Genomic DNA, 25,906 nt, shown 5'->3' on the forward strand with positions numbered 1-25,906 from the left:
TCAGTCACCAAGACAATAGTCAATACAAAATTAAAGTCACCGCGTAAAAATCAAACATGTCTATTATTTTCAAACTACTACCCAGAATTGTTTTTTTAAAAAAATCTGAGTTCATTTGCAGAGTGTTTCTGCCCTGACAGTTCACAACAGTGAAAGAGATGGGAGTTTCTCCTTGCTACCTACCACCTTCAGCTTTGGCCTTAAAAGTGTTTTTAACTCTCTTCTTTTAAAGTGAATGTTAATGAGTCCTTAATTGTCAAAGACTTCATAAATATTCATTAAACATCAAGAGAAGTTGTGTTTCCTTTCCCTAAAAGCAAAAAGAGAATACAGTTAAGACTCCAAAATGGAATAAGCATGCAGAAAGACTAAGTGGATTTATAAACATTCGGTTTTGTCTTAGATGTTAATCTGAATCGTTCACATCATTAGAAAACTTAAAAAAATTCTTAGTGTAGAGATACTTGGATACTTTTCTTTTTGCTTTTATAAGAAGTTCTCCAGAGTATCACCTTTGTTGGAGATATTTCCATTTTTATCTTTCATCCACTCCTGAATGATCCAAAACATTTCACCAACTCTTCACGCTGCCTTCTGCACCAATGAACAGTAAAATGATTATGATGATGGGAGGAAATGACTTTGATCTAAATCAACAGGGCAGGCCCAGCTATTATGAAAGTGCCACAAACCTTCATTAAAAAAAAAAAGTTTTTCACATTGGATTTGAATTTTCAAAGAAAGCATTTGCTGAAGTGTTGTATTTTACACCAATACTACACAGCAGTTAGGTAATATCACACAGATAGCTTCCTCCTGATGAAGCCACAACCTCAAATATCTCCTAGGTGCCAAAGTGGGGAGATGACCACCAGCTATCACAGCAAGGCCAGTGTTCCCAAGGTCAGCTCGGGAAATACAAAGGGCCTGGCAAGTCAAATATTAACTCACAGAGAACAAATCTCTCTAAAACCCACCACATCTGATTCACTGAAGCAGGCTAAACAAGTACCTATAAAAGAAGAAAAAATATGTTTGCTATTTCCAGAAGTACAGCAACAATTTTTCCCCTTTCTCTTAGTATTTTTACATCCTCAACCGAGATAAATGCATAGCTTTCTATAAAGCTACGTCTATAAAATCTATGAATTATGAAAGTAGCTCCCTTGTCATTAATCTTGCAACTATAAATAAGAGACACACCAGTCACATTTGGAGAAAATAAGACGATATTGAGAAAATTGGAATATTTATTTAATGGAGTTCCTAGTTCTATAATTTCCAATACGAGCCAAATTCAGAATTATTAAATCATTTAGGTTTTTCTTAATTTTTTAATTTAAAAACAATCACATTTTTGTTTTGTATTTGACTCTGAAGTGTTGAAATAAGCCAAATACACCTACCAATTCTTAAAATGGTTTCCCCAATTGCCTTGTATTTCTCACTCCCTGAAATGTGGATGGGAACAGCTCCAGGTGGGATAAAGACAGTCATTACACACCTGTACGGATGTAATAAGCTACACTTTGTGGCTAAATAATTGTGTTTATATAAGGACGCTCCTGCTTTTTCAAATAAAAAATAAAATCAAAACTTTGTTAACCTACCATGTCCAGTAAACAGAAACATTTTACACTGCCTGATTTCAGAAACACATAGCACAAAATAGCTCACAATTATGATATAAGAATAAAATAATACAACTCAGGGGCAAAAAAAATGCTAAAGAATATTTTTATGATATCCACCAGATGATTTTTTAACAGATTAAGTTTATATTGGTTCATTACTTTACAATTATACTACCACCTTCATGGTGAATATATATTGTGATATAAACAAATAAAAAAGGAATAAAAGAGAAAAAGCAAGTATATGTTTTTCTTAATGTCTGTTTAATAATTTAAAATTCAAATACCATCAACTTTTTTCAAAGAAATGGAACAAATAATCCCAAAATTTGTATGGAACCAGAAAAGACCCCGAATACCCAGAGGAATGTTCAAAAAAAAAAGCAAAGCTGGTGGCATCCCAAGTCTGGACTTCAAGCTCTATTACAAAGCTGTCATCATCAAGACAATATGGTACTGGCACAAAAACAGACACATAGATCAATGGAACAGAATAGAGAGCCCAGAAATGGACCCTCAACTCTATGGTCAACTAATGTTCGACAAAGCAGGAAAGGATGTCCAATGGAAAAAAAAGTCTCTTCAACAAATGGTGTTGGGAAAATGGGACAGCCACATGCAAAAGAATGAAACTGGACCACTTCCTTACACCACCCACAAAAATAGACTCAAAATGGATGAAAGACCTAAATGTGAGACAGGAATCCATCAAAATCCTCGAGGAGAACACCGGCAGCAACCTTTTCCACCTCAGCCGCAGAAACTTCTTCCTAGAAACATCACCAAAGGCAAGGGAAGCAAGGGCAAAAATGAACTACTGGGATTTCATCAAGATAAAAAGCTTTTGCACAGCAAAGGAAACAGTCAACAAAACCAAAAGACAACCGACAGCATGGGAGAAGATATTTGCAAATGACATATCAGATAAAGGGCTAGTATCCAAAATCTATAAAGAACTTATCAAACTCAACACCCAAAGAACAAATGATCCAATCAAGAAATGGGCAGAAGACATGAACAGACATTTTTCCAAAGAAGACATCCAAATGGCCAAGAGACACATGAAAAACTGCTCAACATCGCTCGGCATCAGGGAAATCCAAATCAAAACCTCAATGAGATACCACCTCACACCAGTCAGAATGGCTAAAATTAACAAGTCAGGAAACAAGAGATGTTGGCGGGGATGCAGAGAAAGGGGAACCCTCCTACACTGTTGGTGGGAATGCAAGCTGGTGCAGCTACTCTGGAAAACAGTATGGAGGTTCCTCAAAAAGTTGAAAATAGAGCTACCCTATGACCCAGCAATTGCACTACTGGGTATTTGCCCCAAACATACAAATGTAGTGATCCAAAGGGGCATGTGCACCCCAATGTTTACAGCAGTAATGTCCACAACAGTCAAACTATGGAAAGAGCCTAGATGTCCATCAACATATGAATGGATAAAGAAGATGTGGTATATATATATATAATGGAATATTATGCAGCCATCAAAAAAACACGAAATCTTGCCATTTGCAATGACGTGGATGGAACTAGAATGTATTATACAAAGCGAAATAAGTCAATCAGAGAAAGACAATTATCATATGATCTCACTGATATGAGGAATTTGAGAAACAAGACAGAGGCAGAGGGGAAGGGAGGGAAAAATGAAACAAGACGAAACCAGAGAGGGAGACAAACCATAAGAGATTCTTAATCTCGGGAAACAAACTGAGGGTTGCTGGAGTGGAGGGGGGTGGGAGGGATGGGGTGGCTGGGCGATGGACATTGGGGAGGGTATGTGCTATGGTGAGCGCTGTGAATTGTGTAAGACTGATGAATCACAGACCTGTACCCCTGAAACAAATAATACATTATATGTTAATAAAAAATAATAATACTAATTTAAAATTCAGAATAAGAAACTTTAGTCCCACATAGTTTGCTTCAATATACATGAAAAATGTCTTAGTGAAGAATGTAAACACTGAAAAAACTTGTGGGTTTTTTTCTTGATTTTATGATACTTGATTTTGGTGGGTTTTTTTCTTGATTTTATGATACTTGATTTTGGTCTTATTAAGGGGTTACCTGCCTCCCATCTTCTATTTTCGATACTCAAAATTTCTTACCTTATGCTGAATCCACAAAGCTATGCTTCAAATGCTTATTGAGTAAATGAATTTGAATAGATTTAAAATAAATTATTGTGATGGTTAATTTTATGTACCAACTTGACAGGGTCAAGGGGTGCCCAGATATCTGGTCAAACATTAGTCCGGTATTTCCATGAGGATGTTTCGGGATGAGCTTAACATTTACATTGAGAGACTGGGTGAGGCAGATTGCCCTTTCTAATGCGAATGGGCCTCACCCAATCAGTTGAACACCTAAGTAGGACAAAAGAACTGACTCTCCCCCAAATAACAGAGAGTTCTTCCTGCCTTCAAGCTGAGACAGGTTTTCTCTGCATGCAAACTCAAAGTGAAACATCAACTCTTTCCAGGTCTCAAGCTTTCCCAGCTCTCAGATGGGAACTACATCACTGGCTCCCACTTGCCAACTATGCATCTTGGGAGTTGGTTCTGTTTCTATAGAGAATCCTAATACAGTTATTATTTGTTTTCAAAGTTTCCTTAAATACCCAGTCTTCTTTTAAGGAAACATAAAAGGTTCTTTTAATTAAGTATGAAGTATCTTAGGTCCTCGAATTGTGATTCTCAGAATTTCTTCCAGCTAATGAAGAATTGTAATTTCACTGTCAGCAAAACAGCTGAGATCTCATGTATGTATTCAGAACCTATGCTCTATTGATAGCAACTCAGGCAGTGTCGCCCCTAATGTCTCTGTGCCCTGGGGAGTATCCAATGCAAGCTAAGACTATGAGATCATTAACATCTTATTAGTGTAATGCCAAGTGTCAACATGAGATGAAATAGCAAGGATTAAATTCAAATAACAAGATTTTGCCCAAAGCTAAGGTGCACTCACCAACTATGAGATGATCACAGATCAGACATGATTTTGTTTTCATTTCTGTAAATTTCCTTGGGCAGTATCTTCCCCATCTCTTATCCTCTCCTGCCCTAGAGATTTGTATATAGTAATCTTTTCCAACAGTGTTGGCCCCTTGGGAAATCAAATTGTTTAATAAACTTCTAGGTTGAAGACCAGTTCAAAACACTCAACTCTCTACTAAATAAGGTAATAAAAATCACCAGAGGTATAAAAGCTATTGGCAAAAATCTAAGCTTCAAAATACATGAAAAATGTTGGTGAAGAGCACACTCTTAAAATTTATATTACTAACCAGACAACATATACCAGAAATCTTACTTGAAACATCTAGACATTTTTTATTACATGCATTCTGGATGTTTTACTGAAGAACTTACTCATTTCCGGTGAGTAAAGGGGGAAAAAAGTACTTCAACATGTTTTCAATAAAAGAAGATGGCTGTGAAAGTAAAATACGGAGTTTGAGGCTGGCCAGGACAAGCTCAAGGTAAATTCTTTGTACTCCAGAGGTAGTCAGACACTTCATCCTAAGATAAATGCCTTTTTCATTTTTTCAAAATGTGCCAACAAAAATGAATCAAGGAGATTTTTTTTTTTTCAAGGTTTTCTTTTCTCGTTATTTCTAAAATAGTCAAGGAAAGAAATAGTGACCACAGTTAAGAACTCCTCTATTCGTATAGGAATGCAGAGTAATATATGGGTTTTCATTGTTTGATTTTTGTGAGGGCACTACCTCAAGGCACAACTCCCTTACTAGCTCTAGTTAATCCCCAAGTACCCTTTTCTGAGCTCCAGTCCTACCCAGCCAACGGACTCCTGGGTCTCTATCATTTCATGCTAAGCGGTCTTGCTGATACACCAAACTCAGTGTATTTAAATATGAAGTTCTCCTTCCTTTCTCCTTCCTCCTTCCTGAAGCCTCTCCACCCTATCACCTCCTTTTCTATAAGTCTGCCCCACCTTCAGCATCTCTCTGATGACTCTAACCACCATCTTCCCATCTGGCTAAACCAAAACCTCAGACTCTGCCTAGAGGCCTCCCTCTCTCTTATCCATCATACGCAATCCATCAACAACACAATCATTTCACAATTCTAATTTTTCTGTCATCTTTCCTTAATTCTCCACTGATGCCCTTAAAAGAAGACAAACGCAGCCCTCATCATTTCTTACCTGGTTGCCTGCGATAAGCTCCTAATCTCTGTCCTCTAGCCCTACCTTCCTTCAACCATCTTCACGTTTTCTAAAATAAGTGTTCATTCACTGGCTTAACACAGTAGTTATTTATTGAACACCTACTGGGTACCAAGGCTCCGTGGTTGGCCAAAAGATGGAACAGTTGAAAGAAACAGACACAACTCCCTGCCCCGACAAAGCTTACAGTTACCAGAAGAAAAGAGACAGTAAGCAAAATTAACCTGAAAGCATATTAATTATGCTAGGTGCTGTGGTGAGAAATAAAGCAAGGAAGGGGGTAGAATATGCTGGGAGTGGTTGTTATTTTAAAGTGAACAGTCAAAATTTCCTCATTGCAGAAGTAATTTTTGAGAAGGGAAAGGTGAAGAGAGGGAGTTATGAGGTGGAAGAGAGCTCCAAAGAGAGGAAAGAGCAAGCAAGAGCCCTGAGGTGGAAGGGCACTTGGAGTCCTTGAGGAACAGCAGGTGCCAACTTACTCCACACCAGGAACACTAGTAGGAAGTGAGGTCAAAGAGGAAGTTGGGGCAGAACCTACAGGGTCTTGCTGGATAGAACTCTTACTCCACTTGCTGTCCCAAGAACAGACTATGGAGGGCAAAAATAAAAGTACCAAGCCAGTTAGAAAACTGCTGTGGTAACTGAGACAAGCACTGATTGTGGTTCGATGGCTGATAGTAGCAAAGGTGATGGGAAGTGGTCTGACTGAAGATATATTTTGAACGTACTGCCATGACCTTAGTTTCCCAGGAAGGTAGCGCCTAAGGCAACTGTGTTCTCAGAAGTAATTTATTTGGGAATGTCATCCCGGGAAGCAGGAGTACATGACCCAGGCTATGAAACAGGAAAGGAAAAAAATGGCAATTTGAGAATGAGTTCACCCCCACTAAAAGTATTATGACATGAGTTTCAGTGTATCCATCCTGGGGAACAAAGAAGTGCTTCTCTCTCAGCTCCTGTCCCCCATCAGTCAAGTCTGGCTGGCTGCCCATGGTAGCTATCTGCCTATTCCTTGCACGTGCTGCAGAGTGGTTCCGGCCAGAGTCTCACAAGCTACAACAAAGAGGCTGTAGGCAAGAGACTGAGAGCTAAGACAATATCCAAATCCACCATCAGAGAGCAGGGCAATGCCTTCATGGAACTGGTTGTTGCAACTGTGGCAGCATGAGGGGTAGTTCCAAGAGGATTCTGAAGTAGTACACAGGGGTGCACAATATAGACATTACCAAAATAACTGTCAAATGGACTGTATGTTTTATGTGAGAGATAAAGAAAAGCTAAGGATAATACCAAGGGTCTTGTCCTCATCGACTACAAGGATGGCATTGCCATTAACTGAAAGGGAAAACAATGGGAAATATGATTATGTTACTTCCTCCTTCAAAGCCAGTCATGGATCTACACAATCCACTGGAAGAAGTTATGTGTTTCCTGGGCTGGGTCCACACACACACTCATCTTCTGTCCCCTGCTTACAACCTCAAATTAGCCACTCACTACCCCGCAACTCCAACTCAGTAGTTAACACTAAACTCGGCCATCCTCTGGTTAAACCTGCCCTCTTCGGTCTCTTTGGGATTTTGGTCATGTTGGTTCCCTCTGGGTGGAGTCTCTTTACTTCCTTTATTTGCCCAGATAACTCCTTATTAACGTTTAGTTGCCAACTCAGTTGATACTTCCTTTCAGTCAGATATACATCTATTTGTTCCCAAAGTATTCTTTGTATTTGTCTGCCTCCCCTCAGAATGTGACCAGGGAATATTTTCCTTGAGCTCACAAGGCACATGACAGCACTGGGAGATACTAGGTATGCAATAAAAGTAAGATAAATGAAGGAATAAATTGCTGGCTTGTCCAAGTCACTATATATTTATTTTAAAGATACAATATCCATGCCTCAAATCATCTTTCCATATTCACTCTTTCAATATTTTAATATACCACCTCATCCTCTGAGACAATGAAAGTTATGCCCAAAGTCATATCAGTATTTAGTAGCAGGTCAACAATTAAAATTCAATTTTTCTGATTCCTATCAGAAAAGGTTATTGCTTTTTCCCCCAACTCCTGGACAAGACCTAAGTCTAATATGTTCTAGGATATATTACAGGATTAGGTTGCTAAAGAGCAAAAATGCCTACTGCATTTTAATACCAATTTTCCACTTAAACATAAAAATAAGACCATCTGGAAGTAAAAGAAAATTGTTCTAGAGAATCTTAAATCTTAATGACTCTTAAGGAGAGATATAATATAATCTGATTTTATGTAGTCGGCCCCATCTCAGACTTACAGGTAAAAGATCTTTTTCAACATGTCTGTTATCTACAGGACTAAATGATATATTTCGTTAATGCTATTCATACAGGGCAGAGACCAGCAAACTTCTCATTGTACCTTCTTGGCTTCATTCCATTTTAATTCTGATGGAAAATGTGAGCACATTAGTTTTAGATTCAATATAGGTTTCTATTGGGTAAATTTCTTGGCCGACTAGATTTTCTAAACCTAGTCCTTCTGACTTGGAACAAATGTGTTATTCCAGAAGATGCCAACACATCATGTGTTACTGATACATAACGAGATTAAGAGGAAAAATGAAAACATTTAAAATGCAAAACATACTTGGGAAAGAATTACACAGCAAAGTGACCCGGGGAATGCCCTCAGCCATTTTCTGAAATTATTTGGATAATATCTTCAGGATTTAAGAGTACACCTAGGTCCTATTAAATCTACAAAATGTTCTAAGTTTAGGGAATAAAATGGCATACAAAAGAAAGCCTCATTCTATAATTTCCAGGGAATAAAAATCACTTGTCTGAAACTTCCAAAGTTCTATTAAGTCATTAAACAACTCTCATATTAAGTTACAAGAAAGTACAAACTAATATACCCTTCTGAAACGTGTGGATTAAATGAGATCATCAAACACTCTGGCATTTTTATACTTTCCTAAACTAAAATTCCTTTACTAGAAAAGTAAGGCAGAAGACTCTACTATCTAACTAAAACACTTATCATCCCATAACTCTGCTCACAAATCATCCATGAATTTCCACGGCATGTGGGATAAAGTTCAAGTTTACTCAGCAGCAACATAATGTAGTCCAGTGGTTCTCAAACTTTAGCCACACATCTATATAACCTGGAGGGCTTACTGAAGCACAGATTTCTGGACCCATCCCCCGAGCTTTTTGATTCAGTAAAGCTGGGGTAGGACCCCAAAATTTACATTTCCAATAGGTTCTCATGGAATGCTGAGGTAGGGACAACATTGTGAAAACCACCATCCAGTCACCATCTAGTTTTTGTGTGCTAACTTCCACTCCCCCCCACAAACTTCACATCCTTTGATTTTGTTTAAACTATTCCAATTGCTCTTACATTTACGGGCTCTGAAGTTAGAAGAAAGAACTTTTACTTAACCTGTACTCTACAGGGCAACTGTATTTCAAGTATTTAAATGCTGTCCCAACTATATAGTCCAGCTTACCCTGAGTCAGCTTTAACATCACGTGTTATTAAGATTCTGATGTACAAACCTCAAGGTTCTGAGGTCATTTTCCCGCCCTCATGATGGTCATGGCCCTGAGTGGGAGAAGCATGAAACAAAATTCTGGGAAAATGTTTTTGTTATGACTATGAGCTCCTCCTATCTGAGAAAGGCTTGTCAGTGTGGGCAATTTCCCAACCACTCTAACCCCATGACAGGAAAGGCATTTCTGCTACATTAACAAGTAGAAAAGGAATGGACACCTCTGATTCAGGCTTGAGCCCTCCTGGACTATAGGCATGCTCTCTTTCCCCCAAGCCAATCTTTTAATTTGCGTAGGGAAAGTTCATGATAAAGGTTTATGAGCAAACTAATGGATTCCCACAAGGCCCAGACTCAGAATTATGAACAGCAGCTGTCCCAATTTCCCCGTAATTGAGCAAGCAGGGTTGCAGGTGGGCTACTCGGCGACGTTTTTAGCAAAGGAAAAATGATCTGAATTTAACCAGAACGAATGGTACCTCTTAATCACAAAGAATTTTTCTCATAAACCAACTAACAAAATGACAAAATGCCTCACTAAAATTCAGATTTCGGAGATAATATATTTTTATAATTGATACCAGAAAAAGCAAACAACAGTCCGAATAGAAGCCCTATTACAACATTTCATTTGTAGAGAGTATTTTCTGGAGTCAAGGTCTTTAACAGGGAAAAGGAAAACCCATTATGCTTTCTAGCTAAAAGGGGGTAGAGTGGATTTGTACTTAATTTTGTTTCTAATTATCTCTTTTGTTATATAAAATTCCACAAGTATACAAAAAAAGTTAGAGACTACTGGGTTCTTAAAACTAATTTTTTATAAAATCTTAACAGGTTTTTTATCACCATGGAATAAAATATTATAGAAGAAAGCCAAATGAACCCCTTCTCCCTTCTTCCCCTGCTCTCCTAATTTTGCTACTTATCACTCCTATGAATATTTTATGAACTTTATAGAAATATAATCCACATGCCAAAAATTCACCCCTGTCACAGGTCCAATTGAATGCTTTTTAGTATATGTACAAAGTTGTACAACAGTATCACAATCTAATTTTAGGACATTTTCATTACCCCCCAAATAAGCCCCATACCCATTAGCAGTCACTCCCCACTCTTGTCCCCAGCCCCCATCCCAGGCAATTTATGGCGACTAATCCGCTTTCTATCTGTATTGTATTACCTATTCTCGACTTTTCATTAGAAATGGAACAATACAATATATGGTCTTTACTTCTGGCTTCTTTCATTTAGCATAATATCTTCAAAGTCTATTCATATTACAGCATATATCAGTTCTTCATTTCTTTTCATGAGTAATATTCTATTATACAAATAAACAACATTCTATCCATTCATCAGCTGATGCTGTTAAGAACATCTGCATAAAAGTTTTTTGTGGACACTAGGTTCTCATTTTACTTAGGATATATACCCAGGAGTGAAATTTCTGGGTCACAGGGTAACTAAATGTTTAACATTTTGAGGAACTGCCAGACTGTTTTCCAAAGTGGCTGCACCATGTTATATCCAAGAAGTAGTATATGAGGGTTCCAATTTCTCCACATCCTCAACAACACCTGTTGTTATCTTTTTGGTTACAGCCATCTGAGTGGAAGTGGCATCTCATATGGTTTTGATTTGAATTTCACCAATAACTAATGATATTTAGCTTATTTTCATGTGATTATTGATCACTTGTTGATAGATTCTTGGAGAAAAATCTATCCCGATCCTTGTCCATTTTTAAGTGGGGCAAATAATCTTTTTCCTATTAATTTGTAAGAGTTCTTCATATAATGTGGACTCAAGTTCATTATCAGCTATATGATCTGCAAATGCATTCTCCCATTCTGTGGGCTCTTTTTTCATTTTCTTGATCGTGTATTTGAAGCACAATTTTTAATTGATGAGATCAATTTTATTATTTTTTTATTGTCGCTTATGTTTTGGGTGTCACATCTTAAACTATTGTTAAATCTTACGAATATTTCTATATAATTACTATCTAGATCAATAAATGATATTTCATTCCTCAATATGATTGAAACTGTGTTCCAAGTAATAGTGATAAGGGTTCCCATTTATCTGCATCCTTGCCAAATGTTGATAATCTCAGACTGTCAATTATTTTGCCAGTTGACTGTAACCTGCTAGCTCATATTATTTTTAACTTGCAGACGTTCACACAGTAAATGATAAGAATGCTGACATTTGTATTCTTGGATTTGTGAATTATAAAATCACAATGAGGTATGTCAGTGACTATTAGATGATTAGTATTTAAACTAACTATAAGAATGCTGCTTTCTTCTTTACCCCTAAACATTTCTGATGATTTAGTAAATAATAAGGTAATGATTCATTGAAAACCACAGGAATAAGAAACAAAGACTCTAGACTAATAAGTAGACATTATAGAACTTTTGGAGGGTAATTTTGCTCAAGTATCTTGAAAGTACAAATATGTGATATGAAATCCTCAGCAGATCTTTAAAACCCCTTAAACAGCAAATACAAGAATCAAAACAAAGCCACAGGACAAATGACCAAGTATTTTCATTCCATTTGCAAAAAAAAAAACCCAGTCTGGATTCACAATTACTGAAAAAACAGTCAGTGGAGAGGTAGAAAAATTATGATAAACACTACAGAAATTTTACCTGGTAAAGACAGTTCATCAATTTTTCTAAAACATTCTACAACAATGGCCCAAAACCATAAAAACAAATGTGTAAATCCAAAGGATCCCAGTACAAATGACATCCTACAATGGAAAGGAACAATAACCTTGTAATTTTAGCATTAAGAAATAAATCTGTAGAAGTGTTAGCCCTCACGCTTGAGGTGTAAAACTGCAGATCACATTTCTTGTTTGCACTAATAGCTACTCAGGATATTTTACAAGTAATCTCTAGCTTAACATTTGCAGGAAATCTTGGGAAGAGGAAAAAGAAAAGGATGCTCCATTCATCGATGCAGGATGCAAATTTTTTTTCTAAAAAATAACTCAAATATGTTCCTAACTTTGTCTTCTTTTCAGCTCAGATGGTAAGGTCCTGCAGCTCAGAACTGCATATAATTTGCACTTCCATAAACACTAAATTAGGACAGTCTAAGTGTGGTTGAATATAGAGCACTTTTTACATATTAGTATGTATTCGAGTAGGAAAACCAAAGTGGAGATTATCAACTCTGAGTTTTATTCACACACCGAAATATTTATTCATGGTGGCGGTGGTGTGTGTTTTTATAATCTGTTTCTTAAATAAAATGTTCCTGTGGTAAAGGCTTCGTTTCTACTTTCTAAACATTCAGCCTGAATAGGAATCCTAAAGTCAAATTTAAATGTCATTCCCAAAAGAACATGAATGACACCTGGAACCCCAGGTTCTGGGTTCTGGCTCTAGAAGTGACAGACTTTAGATAAGTAATCTCACCACTGTGTGCCTCACAGCCCTCACTTGTGAAAATGAGAAAACACAAGGAGAGCATTAAAATTAACTAGGTCTTTTTAAAATGTAGGTGCCTGTATCATATATTTCTGCTGGGTTTACTTTAGGTTGTGCAGATGTTTGTTTATATAATGGCACTTTATTTTCTGTTAAAGGAAACCTTCGGCTCCATCATCCCACACACAAACTACTTCCGCTCTTACTTGAAAGGAAATTCCTTTTCAAGGTTCACAGTACATTAGAGACAGCTGCATTGCTGAGCTTCCTCCAGAAACTTTAAAAAGTTGCAGATGTAGCCCATGCATGACAGGGATCATGGAATGAGACAATCTGAAGCATTTGGATTGCCCCTTCTCTTACCCTCTTTCAATGTTATATTTGCTGGGGTGTTGCTCACCTACATTAAGTGGGAATGTGTGTGTGTGTTTATTTTAAATCAAGTCCCTGAGAGAAGGCAGGAGCTCTCTAAAGTGACTATCTTGAGTGCTAATTTCCAAAGCTATAAGATAAGGTAAAAAGTACATTGCCAGTTAATGACATTTTAACAACAGACCATCACTACCTATTAACTTCCAAAGAGGCAATCCTCACATCAACCACACATTCCCTGGCTGTTTCCATATTGCCCTGGAACTCAAAAGTGTTTGTCTGGAAAACTCAATTCTGAATTAAGAACCAGCAAAAGAAGAATACTAAACTATGGTCATAGGAATTCTGGTATGGGGCTTTTTCAGCAGAAGCAAAGGAGAGAGTTAGGATGCAGTTTATGTTCAGAATAGTCCCCCAGACCGCTATATGGCCAGGAAGACAAACTATTTTCATTGGGAATAACATGCTGAATGTAACTGGAGGTGGGTACAGGGCTCAGGAGCAACCGAACAACAATATGGTGCTTTCTGAGTATAGTTCACAGAGCCAAACTCTAAAAAGATTTCCGGGAACCTACCCGGTATCCAGTGACTTTTTTGGAGACAGAAATTAATTAATGTATCTGAGAAAGAAAGAGGATATTTGGGATTCTCATTTCTGTTTCAGTCTCCCAGAAATCCTTCAGTTCATATTCAGATTGTTCCAAGTAAGTATCCCTTCTTCATCATTAGGAGCAAAATTTTAATAGTGCTAGAACCACTGTTTTATTACACAATAGGGCACAGTAATATAATGTTTCCTGAAAGAACATCTAAATTGGATATGCAGTTAAGCCACTTTTGAAACAAATTCTGACAATTCCTTTTAAACACTCATGAATAAAATGGGTTCTTCTTTTGGTCAGAAAAGGGAGTTTGGAGGTTCTGTCTGTAAGTAAAGAATGAACTGAAATTTACTAACTCCAATCCATGTGTACAGAACCCCTTGGGGTAGCTTAATCAATTGCAGCTTTCTGGACTCGGTTCTGAAATATTTGGCTTAGTAGCTCTGGGATGGGGTATAGGGAACTGCATCTTAAAAATGATTTCATGATTCTGATGTAGGCAATACGGTGAACCATGCTGTGAGGAAAACTGCAGAATCCTTGTTTCTTAAATGGATGACTGCACGTGCTCACCGGTTGATCCTCAACAGCCACCGAGCGAGCCTTCAGCCAGTGCTCCTCGAAACACCTGCGGCCAGTCAAGCCAGAAAGAGGCGGAATATCACCTGATCCTGAATTCAGGTCTCTCTACCACACTGCACCAAGCTGCCACAAAGAAAACACATTGGCCGACTGCTATATTATTGTTGGCAAGCACCAAAATTTGCTCAAAACCTTTACAAATGAAACCCAGCTGCTTAAGCTCAATACCAGATGTCTTCTACAATGTGTGGCTTTGAAAGAGTAAATTGAGCATAAGAAAGAGATGAAATATATGAAAATCTAATTTGCAAGATGTTTGTCATTAAGTCTGTGGAACAAAAAAAGACAGAAAATTATATTTTTCAATGCAAGAGGTTAAGTAGGGGAGATTAATAATATTCATAATAGCTACTAAAATGCATGTTATGGATAAACTGTTAGTATTCGTTCACAAAATCCACGCCAAACCCAATCTCCAGAAATGCCCACTGAGAGAATGTCATGTGTCTGTGAAATCACATGATTGAGCACAAGCATCATTTTCCTTTAGACCCACTCCCCAATTTGAACACGTTTTCACTCAGGGCCTAGGAAATCAGGTAGGAAATATTTAGTGATATTCTCTGATTTCAATAAACTGTAATAATCCTGTGAAAACATCCATATAAGAAACATATGTGTGTGGCTATGTATATGGTGGAGGTAAAAAGGCAATCTGTTTAGCAGCCTCAATTAAGTGCCTCTCCCCCAGCCCCCCCCCCACTTCTGCTGTTACCATGTCACCCAAATGCTCTGTTGTTGTTTCCAGACCACTGAACAGGTCTCAATAGCTTTGGCAGATTTCAGAGCCCACGTTAAACTCAGAAAGCCACTCAAGTATTCCGCCAATGAGCTGCTGCATAGTCCCTCACTCCAATGAGCTGATGGTTCATGGGTAAATACAGCATATTACTTTTATAACATTAACCTTTTTAAAAAAAAAATTGAAACATAAAAAGATTTTGTAATGGAGTATGAAAACAATACTCAATTGAGCATCCTAACTCTAACCAAGACAAAAGCTTGGTCAGGATTTAGCCCCATAAGAAAGTACATAATCATTAAAATGATATACAATTATAATTGGCAAGTTACTATTTTTTCCTAGTTAAGAAAAATGTCTTAGTTTTCCTTTAGAGAGAAATCAAAATAAAGCTAAACACTTTAGCAAAGACATAGTTTGATCATGCATATTTCTACAAACATAGTAACAGAAGGATAATTTCCTGTAGAGTTTCCAAAACAAACCTGGCCTCAGGTTTTCTGAAGCTCCACTGCTATTGGTACTGGCATAGGTTATATCTGAAGGTAAACATAAAAGGTCACCAAAAAAAGTAAGACTTCTTGTTAGGTTCAATTGCTTCACATGCCATTTGTATCTCATCAGTGCAGTTCCCACATCACAGAAGTTCCACAGATGATGCAAAAGTGATGTAAGTCACTGTTTCCTTATACGTAAAACTCCTGTTAAAATTGTGAAGATACTAAGATGAATATGGGACGTTGTATACTACAGGATACTATGAACCAAAAAACTATGAACCAAAGCCAGTTTTCTGCATGTACTCGTGAAGTTTTTAAAAAACCTCATGAATTAGATATGTACAACAATTTTCTCTAGACTCCAGAAGGAATATAAAGCATATTTTCAGACACTAAATTCCCAGAATCCAAACAAATGAAAAACGTATACTGCTCGCCTAAAACTTGTGGCCTGTTTAGGGATCGTAATGCAAAATTTACAAGAGGTTCTTTGTGAGACATAAGCTTTACAACTACCTTTTTAATAAAGGAGTGAAAATTATATGCAACAATCTGACAGAACTAGTCTTCCAAGTGATGACACTACTTGTTTTATATATTATTTTTGCCACCATCTTGATATCTTGAATTTTCTATAGCATCTTTTTATACAGAGAGAAAAAAATTCACACCATTTCATTTACTGCAAAAATAATTCTGTAGAAACTACAGAATCATATTACCATTACTTTTGGTAGTAACATTTCCTGGATACCAAAGTTCATATAAAAACATTTAAATGTTTTTTATAATTTTTCTAAACGTACAGCTAATAAATAACTCACTAGCCAACAGGAATTCATCTATAAACAAGAGTACTAGAGATATTCATGTCACTATTACAAATGACAGTAGCAGCTATATTAGATGTTTCTGATTGTCAATCTACTCTAAAACTTCTTCCAAAAAAAAAAAAAACTTCTGCCCACTGTGTCAGTTGTTGCGTGGCCATCTTGGTATTGACTGACTACACACATCCCAGCTGCGTTACATAGGATTACTGTAAGGGTCAGCAGCCAATCAAATTCTCTCTCCACAAAAATTAGAAATATGAGACAGTGGAACATTTATCAGTTAACTCTATAGAGCTAAATAAAAAAGGTCCTGGAATAACAGTGAACGAGACTGATGAGTATGACTAGAGAGAGAGTCTTCTCTATATGCCAAGCATTGTGCTATAGGCATACAGCAATAAATAAAATGGGCATAGCTTTTTCCTCTAAGAAGCTGAACTTCCAGCAGGAGAGTGACGTGTATAATGACAAGTCATGATATATACTATGTTTTTAATTTTTTTTAAGATTTTATTTATTTATTTGAGAGAGAGAGAATGAGAGATAGAGAGCACGAGAGGGAAGAGGGTCGGGGGAGAAGCAGACTCCCTGCTGAGCAGGGAGCCCAATGTGGGACTCGATCCCGGGACTCCAGGATCATGACCTGAGCCGAAGGCAGTCGCTTAACCAACTGAGCCACCCAGGCGCCCCATGATATATACTATAAAAGAAGAATAAAACTTACAATGAGGGATTATATCAAGGGGAGCCCATTTACTTTGGATTGTTAAGGAAAACTTAACTTAGTGACATTTAAGCAAATGGATAAGCAGAGTAGAGAAGCGAAGAACTGTCCAGGCTCTGGAAACAGAATATGTATGTGAAACACCCAAGGAGATAAAAGGTTTGGATGATTTGGGACAGTGAAAGACCTATGGGGCTGATGGCCAATGTCTAGGGAGATGAGCTGGGAGTTAGGGACCCTTGGATACCAAGGCTAGCTGGCCAGGTAAAGATCTGGATTTCAACCTAAATGCAAGAGGTCTCCATTAAAGAATTCCAAACAGAAAGAGGGAAAGAGACAGAGTCACATAGAGGAAAGAAGAAGAGAATGTCCATGAGGCCCCTCAGAGACACAGATGAGTAGAAGCTCAGACCTTCATGGCCTCTGGATCCCATGAGGCCTGTGTTTCCCCTCAGCTTTGCTCTATATCTCTACTCAACTTCTTTCTCTAAGTTTCCATTCTTTATGACCAAACTATCAATAACAATAATGTGATTTTGTATGAAAAGTTAACTAACTACTGAAGGAATGTGACAAAGATGATATCAAGCAGAGAGATCAGTTAATCCAAAAGCCACAGTCTCGCTAATGTTAAAAGGAAAATGGTGGGGTCTAAAAACAAGACTAAGGTTAGTCTAGTGCACGGTCACGAAATCATCTTTAGAGATTTTAATATGAACATTTCCACAAAAAAATCCACTAAAATGGAAAAGGTAACTATTTTACAGATAAAAGAAGTATAATAATCAAGACCCTAAGAGTCCATCTGAACCCAAAATATTGCAAAAGAAAGCTTGATAGGCCATTTAACTGATTAAGATAATTTCCCTGTAATTAATTGCCAATATACTTTGTCTTATTTAAGGATTTTCCCCATGTCCTGTATGAATTCTAAAATTAGGTATGTATTTGAAAAATTAGGAAACAAAAAAAATATTCATAATTTGTTCCTGGCAGTTCTTAGTCAATAAAAGATTTGTAAAATGTTATTTCAGAAAAAAAAAAAAAGTCATTTCAGATTCAACTGGCTTACAGAGGCCAAAAAAAAACACAACTTATTTGAGTTACTCTGATCTAATACTATTATTCTTCCAGAAGCCTTCACGTATTTGTAATTTAAAGATTAAAAATTATGAATAGATACACACAAACACACACACACGCACAGCTTACATATATGGTTGCCACCATTAAAGAATATCACTTCCTGTAACAAAAGTAAAGCCAAATAATTGGAGTTTGTCCTCAATAGTTGTGTGAATGTCTATTATCCAATATACTCTGAAGAATTTAAGTTGAGAACTATCGTTTAGCCACTTTCCTCCCAGGTAAATTACCACAGAGATCAAATTCCTTACATCTGTGATGCTCACCACAACTTACAGTTACTGCCGATTAATAGCCTGAGATTAATTGTTGGAAGTGCCACATAATAGCTGTAGTAGAAAACATTTCAAACACAGAACCACATTTATGCATTTAACAGCTGTGTTGGTCTAACAGTTCAGATTTTCACTGTATTTTGCCATATGGTAACAAGGATCATTTTTCACTTAAAAATATTACCAAAAATTGACGCCCTATAGCACTATTACCATTCTCATTTTGAAACCACACATTCACAGCCCATGTCTGTTATCCTCCTGTCACCATATCCCTATTTGTCTTAATTTTAGTTAAAATATTTAATAACATTGTTTTTTTTTTAAATGCATGCCAACCAGATCAAACACAAGTATTATATTAGGAAACCTACGGAACAGGACCCGGCAGTGAAGAGGCAGAACGTAGTATCTGGGTTCTATAAAACTGTAGGAGCCAGGAAGACTGGGACTTATTTTTGTTCACTAGGCTTGGGGATTTTCCTGTGTTCAAAAACAGCTGATTACTACTTCCTATCTCACCTTTTTTCCCTATAACTCATTTTTGATGTAGAATTACTCCTAAGGACAAAAGGTTGGCTGCCAATTTTGATTTTAATCTGATTGCTGTAATAATCTACGACCATGATTTTATGGAGGGGGAGAGGACTGGAGAAATGGTCATGTATATATTTAACAGGAAGCTAAATAAAAATCTCACCCTTTTAAGTGCCAGAACATGAGGCCCATCCATGTCAGGAAAGGCACAGTGTTGCCACCAACGTGTTAGAACAATAAACAGAAAGAGTCCTTTAGTTTTTAGGTCTGTCAGTTGATCACATTTATAACCTCCCTAAATTCCTTTGGCAGAACTTAAGAAGAATAGTAGTGGCCAAAGTGATACTTTAATACTGTTTACCTATTGCACTACATTCACCATGATTGCCTGTGATTTTCTACTATATTTTACAAATAAAGGGGCAGCTCAATCCTCAAAAGAAAACATTTCACAAGGAGAAATGAACACTGCAGATTTTCACCACGCCAGGTCCTATTTTCACTTTTAGAAAAATGCAGTTCTACATTTCATGATTCTAGCTGTAAAAAAAATCCATTTCTGAAGCAATCACAATGTGCCAATATAAAAAACACAAAGTTCAAATCTTCTACCAAGATGTACCTTTGTCTCCCTTTTTCTTAAGCCTGTGTGTCCTCAAGTGAAACATTCAAGATAGGATTTAAGCAATGATAAGATTTAGGCTGATGAGTCACCTACCCACAGGCCACCCTAGCTATTCTGTTCCAAGTAAGAAGAATTCTCCTTTCCACGTACTGTGACTCTACTGAGCTTTGTTCCATTTATGGTATAACTGGAGTGTTGTACATATTCCTTCCATATAAAACTTTTAGGTTTCCATATGTTTAATTAACAAAATATTTTTATTAGCCAGATGCTCACATTCTCCAAATGTCTCAAGTTGTCATTTTGAAATACATTTACTTTTAAGAAGTATTTAAGGTCTCAGAACAATATTCTTGGCTTTGCCATTCACTGAAGAATCATGACCACTTCATTTTTCTGTATTTTCTATGTATCGTTAAGTTTTGTGATCATCATTTTCACTGAAATACATGCAGAATTAATGATAAAATGTTACAAGTTATCAATGAATAATAACTTTGACAAAGTTGTTTAGTTTTGATTAAGCTAATAGTCCTTGTCTATAGCACATTCTGTCTTCATTGGGGCAAAATCATAAAAACCATGGAGCTTATTTTTTGTAAAACTATTATAAAAGGTTACAGGTAGAGAAACTCCTTTTAAAAAAAAATTAAAAGTTCATTTGTGATAAAGCTGGGAATATACATCGGGATTTAGTACGTCAATCACATTAAGGTGAGTTATCAGTATCTTTTAAGATCATGTCTCAATTTACATTTCCAGCTTGGTTGTCCCCTATTCCTGCATAAACTATTAATAATATGAATAGTAACAAAAGCTTAGGAAATACTATGTATTTCAGACACTGTTCTAAGTGCTTTCCATGTACTTACCCATTTAGTAATCAAATCAACCCTATAGCAACACACACACACACACACACACACACACACACACACACGAAAGAGTCCTGAACAGAGAATTTAAGACTATGTTAACTAGAGGAAGGCAAGGAATGTCCCTGGGCTTCGACCTCCTCACCAGGAAAGTAAGACAGTTCTCCAGTATTATTTTAAGGTGTATTCTAAGCCTAGCATTCGTAATTCAAAAATTCCGTGTGTAGCATATGGCCTCTGCTTTTTATTGATATAAACCAATAATGAATTCAGGTATTCATATTTTTCAAGGAAAATGCTAAAAGACTGAAAAATTAGCTTCAGGCAATCAAGAAATAGTAGTAGCTTGAATAGAGGAATAAGAATTTCACCTCACACACAGAATTCTTTGAGCTTCCTGGGACATTCTTAAGAAACAGTTTCCCTGAGTCTTTACTATTGTCTTCTAGAAGGCACCATATTATTATAACAATTTTTGGAAGATAAATTAGCAAATCAGGTAAATGAACTACCTACTGTTCCTTCATAGCAATACATAAAACTCCTTTGGGTTACATTTACCCGTGCCAGAAATTAAAAGCTTACTTTCATACAGCCAAGACACAACACAGAATATTGTGGTAGTGCCATGGAATATTTGAGATTATGAAAACAGGAATCTTATAAATGCCAATCAAAAGTGCATGCCAATCAATAATACATACTTCCCAAATAAACAGTATTGCCAAACTCGTTCTATAAAGTGCATTCACAAGGACATGAGGTTGAACTGTAAATGCAGTTCCATCTCAAACATATTCCTTTTGTCACCTGGCTTAATTTTATATAGTCACTCTCTCTTTATCTCCAACTTCATGACTCCCTCTTTGCAAATCACTATCACAGAGAGTTGTTTCATAATGTTATCTTTCCTCTATTTTGAAAATAGTTTATCTGCTTTTATAATTACTCTTTTATTTAAAAGTTTAAAGTAACTTTTAAAAATTGCCATCCTTTTACAAATTGCCATCAACTTTATAGAAGAATCATTCTGGACAAAATGATCATAAGCAAGCCCCTGTTCTGAAGTGTGGACAAACATCGGATATATTCACAATTTATAATTATTGCTATTATAAAACTGGAGATTTACTCAAGGCATCTACATAAAAGTTGTAATGAACTTCAAACTTAATTAGCTAACCTATAAAAATCTAACAGCATTCAAATTTAAATGATCAAAACAAAGTTTATTAGAATTATTTTCGTAAATTCTTCGCATACAAACTGTCTCAGTATGTTGACAAACCGACTTCATATTCAAAGTTCCAAACTGGACTGGATTGAATTCTTAATTACTAGAGAAAACAAACTTTGAATCCCTTTAAAAATTATCCTCATACGCTATCTAGGAAGCTTTTGCTCAAATAGAAAAAAACTAGTAAAATTACAGAGCAGTTGGAGGATGGGGACTGGAAATGTTTAGCCACTGCACTTCTGCCCAGAACTTTCCCTTCTGTGATAAAAGCCACACAACCTGACGTTAACGCAGCCCCCTGTCAGCACTGTACCATGGGGCATTGATCTTCTTACCCCTCGTGTGCATAGACAGAAGAATGAGCAAGGAAATGTGAAGCTGCCAGTTTAGTTCTTCCAGCCAACCCATTGCGCAGGAGAGCAGTAAATGTGACCCGCCTGTTTCAGCCTCCTGTTTCTTGCCTTTCCTTCTTTCACTGAGCCTTCTCTCTTGCCACTCTTGTCAGAGCTTCCGGCAAGCCTGCCAGCAAGCCTGAGACAGGACCGTGAAAGACAAGCCTGTTACAAACTGGTTCTGTCACCACAGAGATTTCAACCGATTACCTCGTGGGGAGGACAACAAAGGGCGGTGAGGACCCTGAGCTGGATTGTTTTCTTAAGAGAGGAGGCTGACCCAGCTGCCCACACAAGGGCCGGTGCATGCGGGGGGATTTGCTCTGCACTGGCCATGCCAAAGCCCCCCAAATCTCCCAGGCATCTAGGAAGGGACTGCAAAGCCACACGCATCGGTACTTTGCTGTCATGAATTAGCTTACTTCTTTTGTGAAGGTTTTTTCCTTTTCTCTTGCTGAGAATTGTTCAGTTTGGGAATTGTAGAAAGACAAGGAAAAATAAAATGCTTTCTTTGATGAAATGACAGAAATAGTGAAACACACGGAAGTGTCATGTCAGGACAGTTTTCTCACATCACTATTTAAATAATGGAGCAAATGCCTCTGAATCAAGTGCACAGACATGAAAAAGAGTCCCGTGTAAAGAGTATCTTCAATGAATATTTCAAGTTAAAGTATTTCCGTTAAGCTATCAACTAATTTTAAATGACTAGAGTCAGAAGTTTCCTATGTAGAAAAAGTACCATGACCCTAACCAATCTTATTAACATGTTATTCCATTTTTAAATTTTAACTGTAATTGTGCCTCAACATAAATTATGAACAATTACAAATTGTTCCATGATATCCTGAGTGACCTTTTTTTAATACTAAAGAACTTTTTTGAAGGCTATTTGTTGTCCTTGGCTCTGGGAACTGTCAATACTAAAAGAACAGCAAGAAATATTAATGAATCGACAGTATGTGGAGAAACTACAATGTCACCATAGATACAAACAGAAGTAGTTATTAAATACCATCAGTTTACATGAGAAAGGATTTATGTTAATGAAACCAGAGACATATTTCAATGCTTCTATCTCAGATACCATCGGAATGTGTTTACTTGATATTTTAAGAATTCTTTTCTTGGAAAAAGAGATCTCTGCCATCTTTTCATTTTTAACAGGCACCCACACCCCTCCACACATCCCAGCACCTCCCAGCACTACCCTATTGGGTACCATTCAAATCTACTCTCTAGTTAGGAACACCAACAATTGCTTTGTATGAATTTACAAACACTACTATCAATCCAACGCCCTCGATTCACATTTTCATGAAATAAAATGTAACAGAAATACAGTATCTTTAAAAATATATGAGATTTTGGAATATCCTAAACTTAAGAAACTGTATTATTTTGCATTTCACAGAAGCCATGCAAATAACTTGTCAGAAAACTGTAAGTCGGGGGTGGTATCATTTCAGTATCATTTACCCACATGCCTTTTAGCTAAGAAGGGAGACTGAGGCATACTAAAATGAACAAGAGTGATCAGGAGCAGAGGGAAATATGTGGGAAATGATGACAAAAATCAAGCAAGAGAATCTCTCGTTCAAACCTATATTCGGCTCAGAGCCACATCACAACATGATTCCCCTGCCAATTTGGAACCCAGCCTTGAGCTCTGGGAGGATGAGTGAATGGCTGAAATGTGGGACAGCTCCCACTGCTCGCTTTTCCCCAATATGAGCATCCATAAATGGTTCAAAGCCTAAAGGGAGAGCCCTTGCTCCCTCCCTAGAATCCTATTTCAGTTCAAAGCAATTCATATCAGCAATCATTTCTAATTTTGCACTATGTGCTCGCTGAAATAAATGTACTCAAGAAGTTTACAATGCCACAGCAAAAGCAGTATACATAATAGAGAACTGTGAAAAATGTAACATTTTAAGATGAAGTGTCCTCAAATGGAATAAAGATGGAAAATCAGAGTAAGAGATGGATTAGACTGGGCCAAAAACTGAAGGGAGAGCTGGACGTCGAAATAAGAATTGAATTTATACAGCAATAGAGGAGATGGAAAGGAAGAAATTATATGAGCAAGGATTAGAGGTAGGATTAAATATTTCATTTGTGTAATAGCATGAGAAGAAAAATCTTACTGGAGCAGACAGTTCCTATTAGTAAATGGCTGGAGAGAAACCTAGACAGAGTGGAACCAGACGGTGCAGGATTCAGAACGTAGATTACAGAGTTTAGACTATATATTACATAAATAACTAAAGGCGTTTGAAAACTGACTGGCTCAATGAATTAAAAAAAAAAAAGGTTTAGAATTTCAGCATATAAGATGAGTCTCTGAACCTGAACTTCTAACTCTGTGAGGAGAAGTGAAAATCAGAAGCATGAGAGGCTCCTACTTGGTCAAACTTTTTGGTAATACAGATTTCTTTCTTTCATTTATAATACTAAGAAATTCAAAATGAATTTACCCCTATTAATTCCCTCCCTTTTGCCTTTTATTGTTTAATATATGCTGGGTGCCAACCACGAAAGAGATGTTCTATAAAATGCATAATGAGGTTCCAGACAACGAGGCTCAAAAGATATAATAAAACTCTTATAATGTAGATCAGAAATCTGGCTTAGCAAAACAACCCCGATTTGCATATGACTTAAGCCGTTCACCCTCCAGTACACACCCAAGGTGGTTGCAAGGAAAGCTCTGAGAGAATATTAAGGGAAAGGTGTTCATTTGAAAATACACACATGAGAGAAAGGGCAAGGAAAGAGAAAAGGAGACTACAGCTAGGGCTGCCTGTATGAGTAGGCTGTGCAAGGCTATCAACTGTCAAATTCTTTAACAGACCTGCTCATTCTAGATCTATGGAGCCTGTGCTCTGAAGTAGAGAGCCTAGCTCTGCTCTTGGACAAATATATAACCTTGGACAAGTCGTGTAAACTTTGTTCTACACGTTGATCATAATCTAACGTAAGATTGTTATACAGATTATACAGTATATGAGTATTAATTAATGAATACAGTGCCCAGAACATAGGCAGGTATCAGAAAATGGTCAATTTCCAAAACACTCTCACTAATCACTCCCCTGCCTCCTGACAAAAACATCCTTTGTTAACAATAACGTTCTTTAATGTAACATTTGCCAAACTGTTCCCTTCACAATGTGGTCACTAAAACAAAGATAAAAAAGGTGTCTTATGTTAAATCAGGTTTTAAAAATTCGAATTACACCTGCAAAGGGAAATGTTTAATCAGTCTCCTTTTACTTAGTTCATTGAATATTCAGATACTTGAAGCAGAGGTCTATGACACTACTGTTTTAACAATTTCTTTTTATTTTATTTTATTTTATTATGTTATGTTAATGACCATACATTACATCATTAGTTTTTGATGTAGTGTTCCATGATTCATTGTTTGTGCATAACACCCACTGCTCCATGCAGAACGTGCCCTCTTTAATACCCATCACCAGGCTAACCCATCCCCCCACCCCCCTCCCCTCTAGAACCCTCAGTTTGTTTCTCAGAGTCCATAGTCTCTCATGGTTCGTCTCCCCCTCCGATTT

At 37.0% G+C, this 25,906-nt stretch overlaps 1 protein-coding gene across 1 annotated transcript in view; it reads right to left on the bottom strand.

Moving 5' to 3' along the window:
- BMPR1B (bone morphogenetic protein receptor type 1B) overlaps positions 1 to 22,344 on the bottom strand; it is a 101,793-nt gene extending 79,449 nt beyond the window's left edge. Inside the window, exon 1 of the mRNA XM_028117779.1 lies at positions 22,272 to 22,344. Coding sequence (XP_027973580.1) covers positions 22,272 to 22,344 — 73 coding nt within the window. The remainder of the gene's footprint in view (positions 1 to 22,271) is intronic.
- Positions 22,345 to 25,906: the final 3,562 nt, after the last annotated feature.

Source organism: Eumetopias jubatus, unplaced genomic scaffold (genome assembly GCF_037043125.1).
Source record: "Eumetopias jubatus isolate StellerSeaLion01/CBP00866 unplaced genomic scaffold, mEumJub1_p1.0 scaffold_2, whole genome shotgun sequence".
NCBI lineage: Eukaryota > Metazoa > Chordata > Mammalia > Carnivora > Otariidae > Eumetopias > Eumetopias jubatus.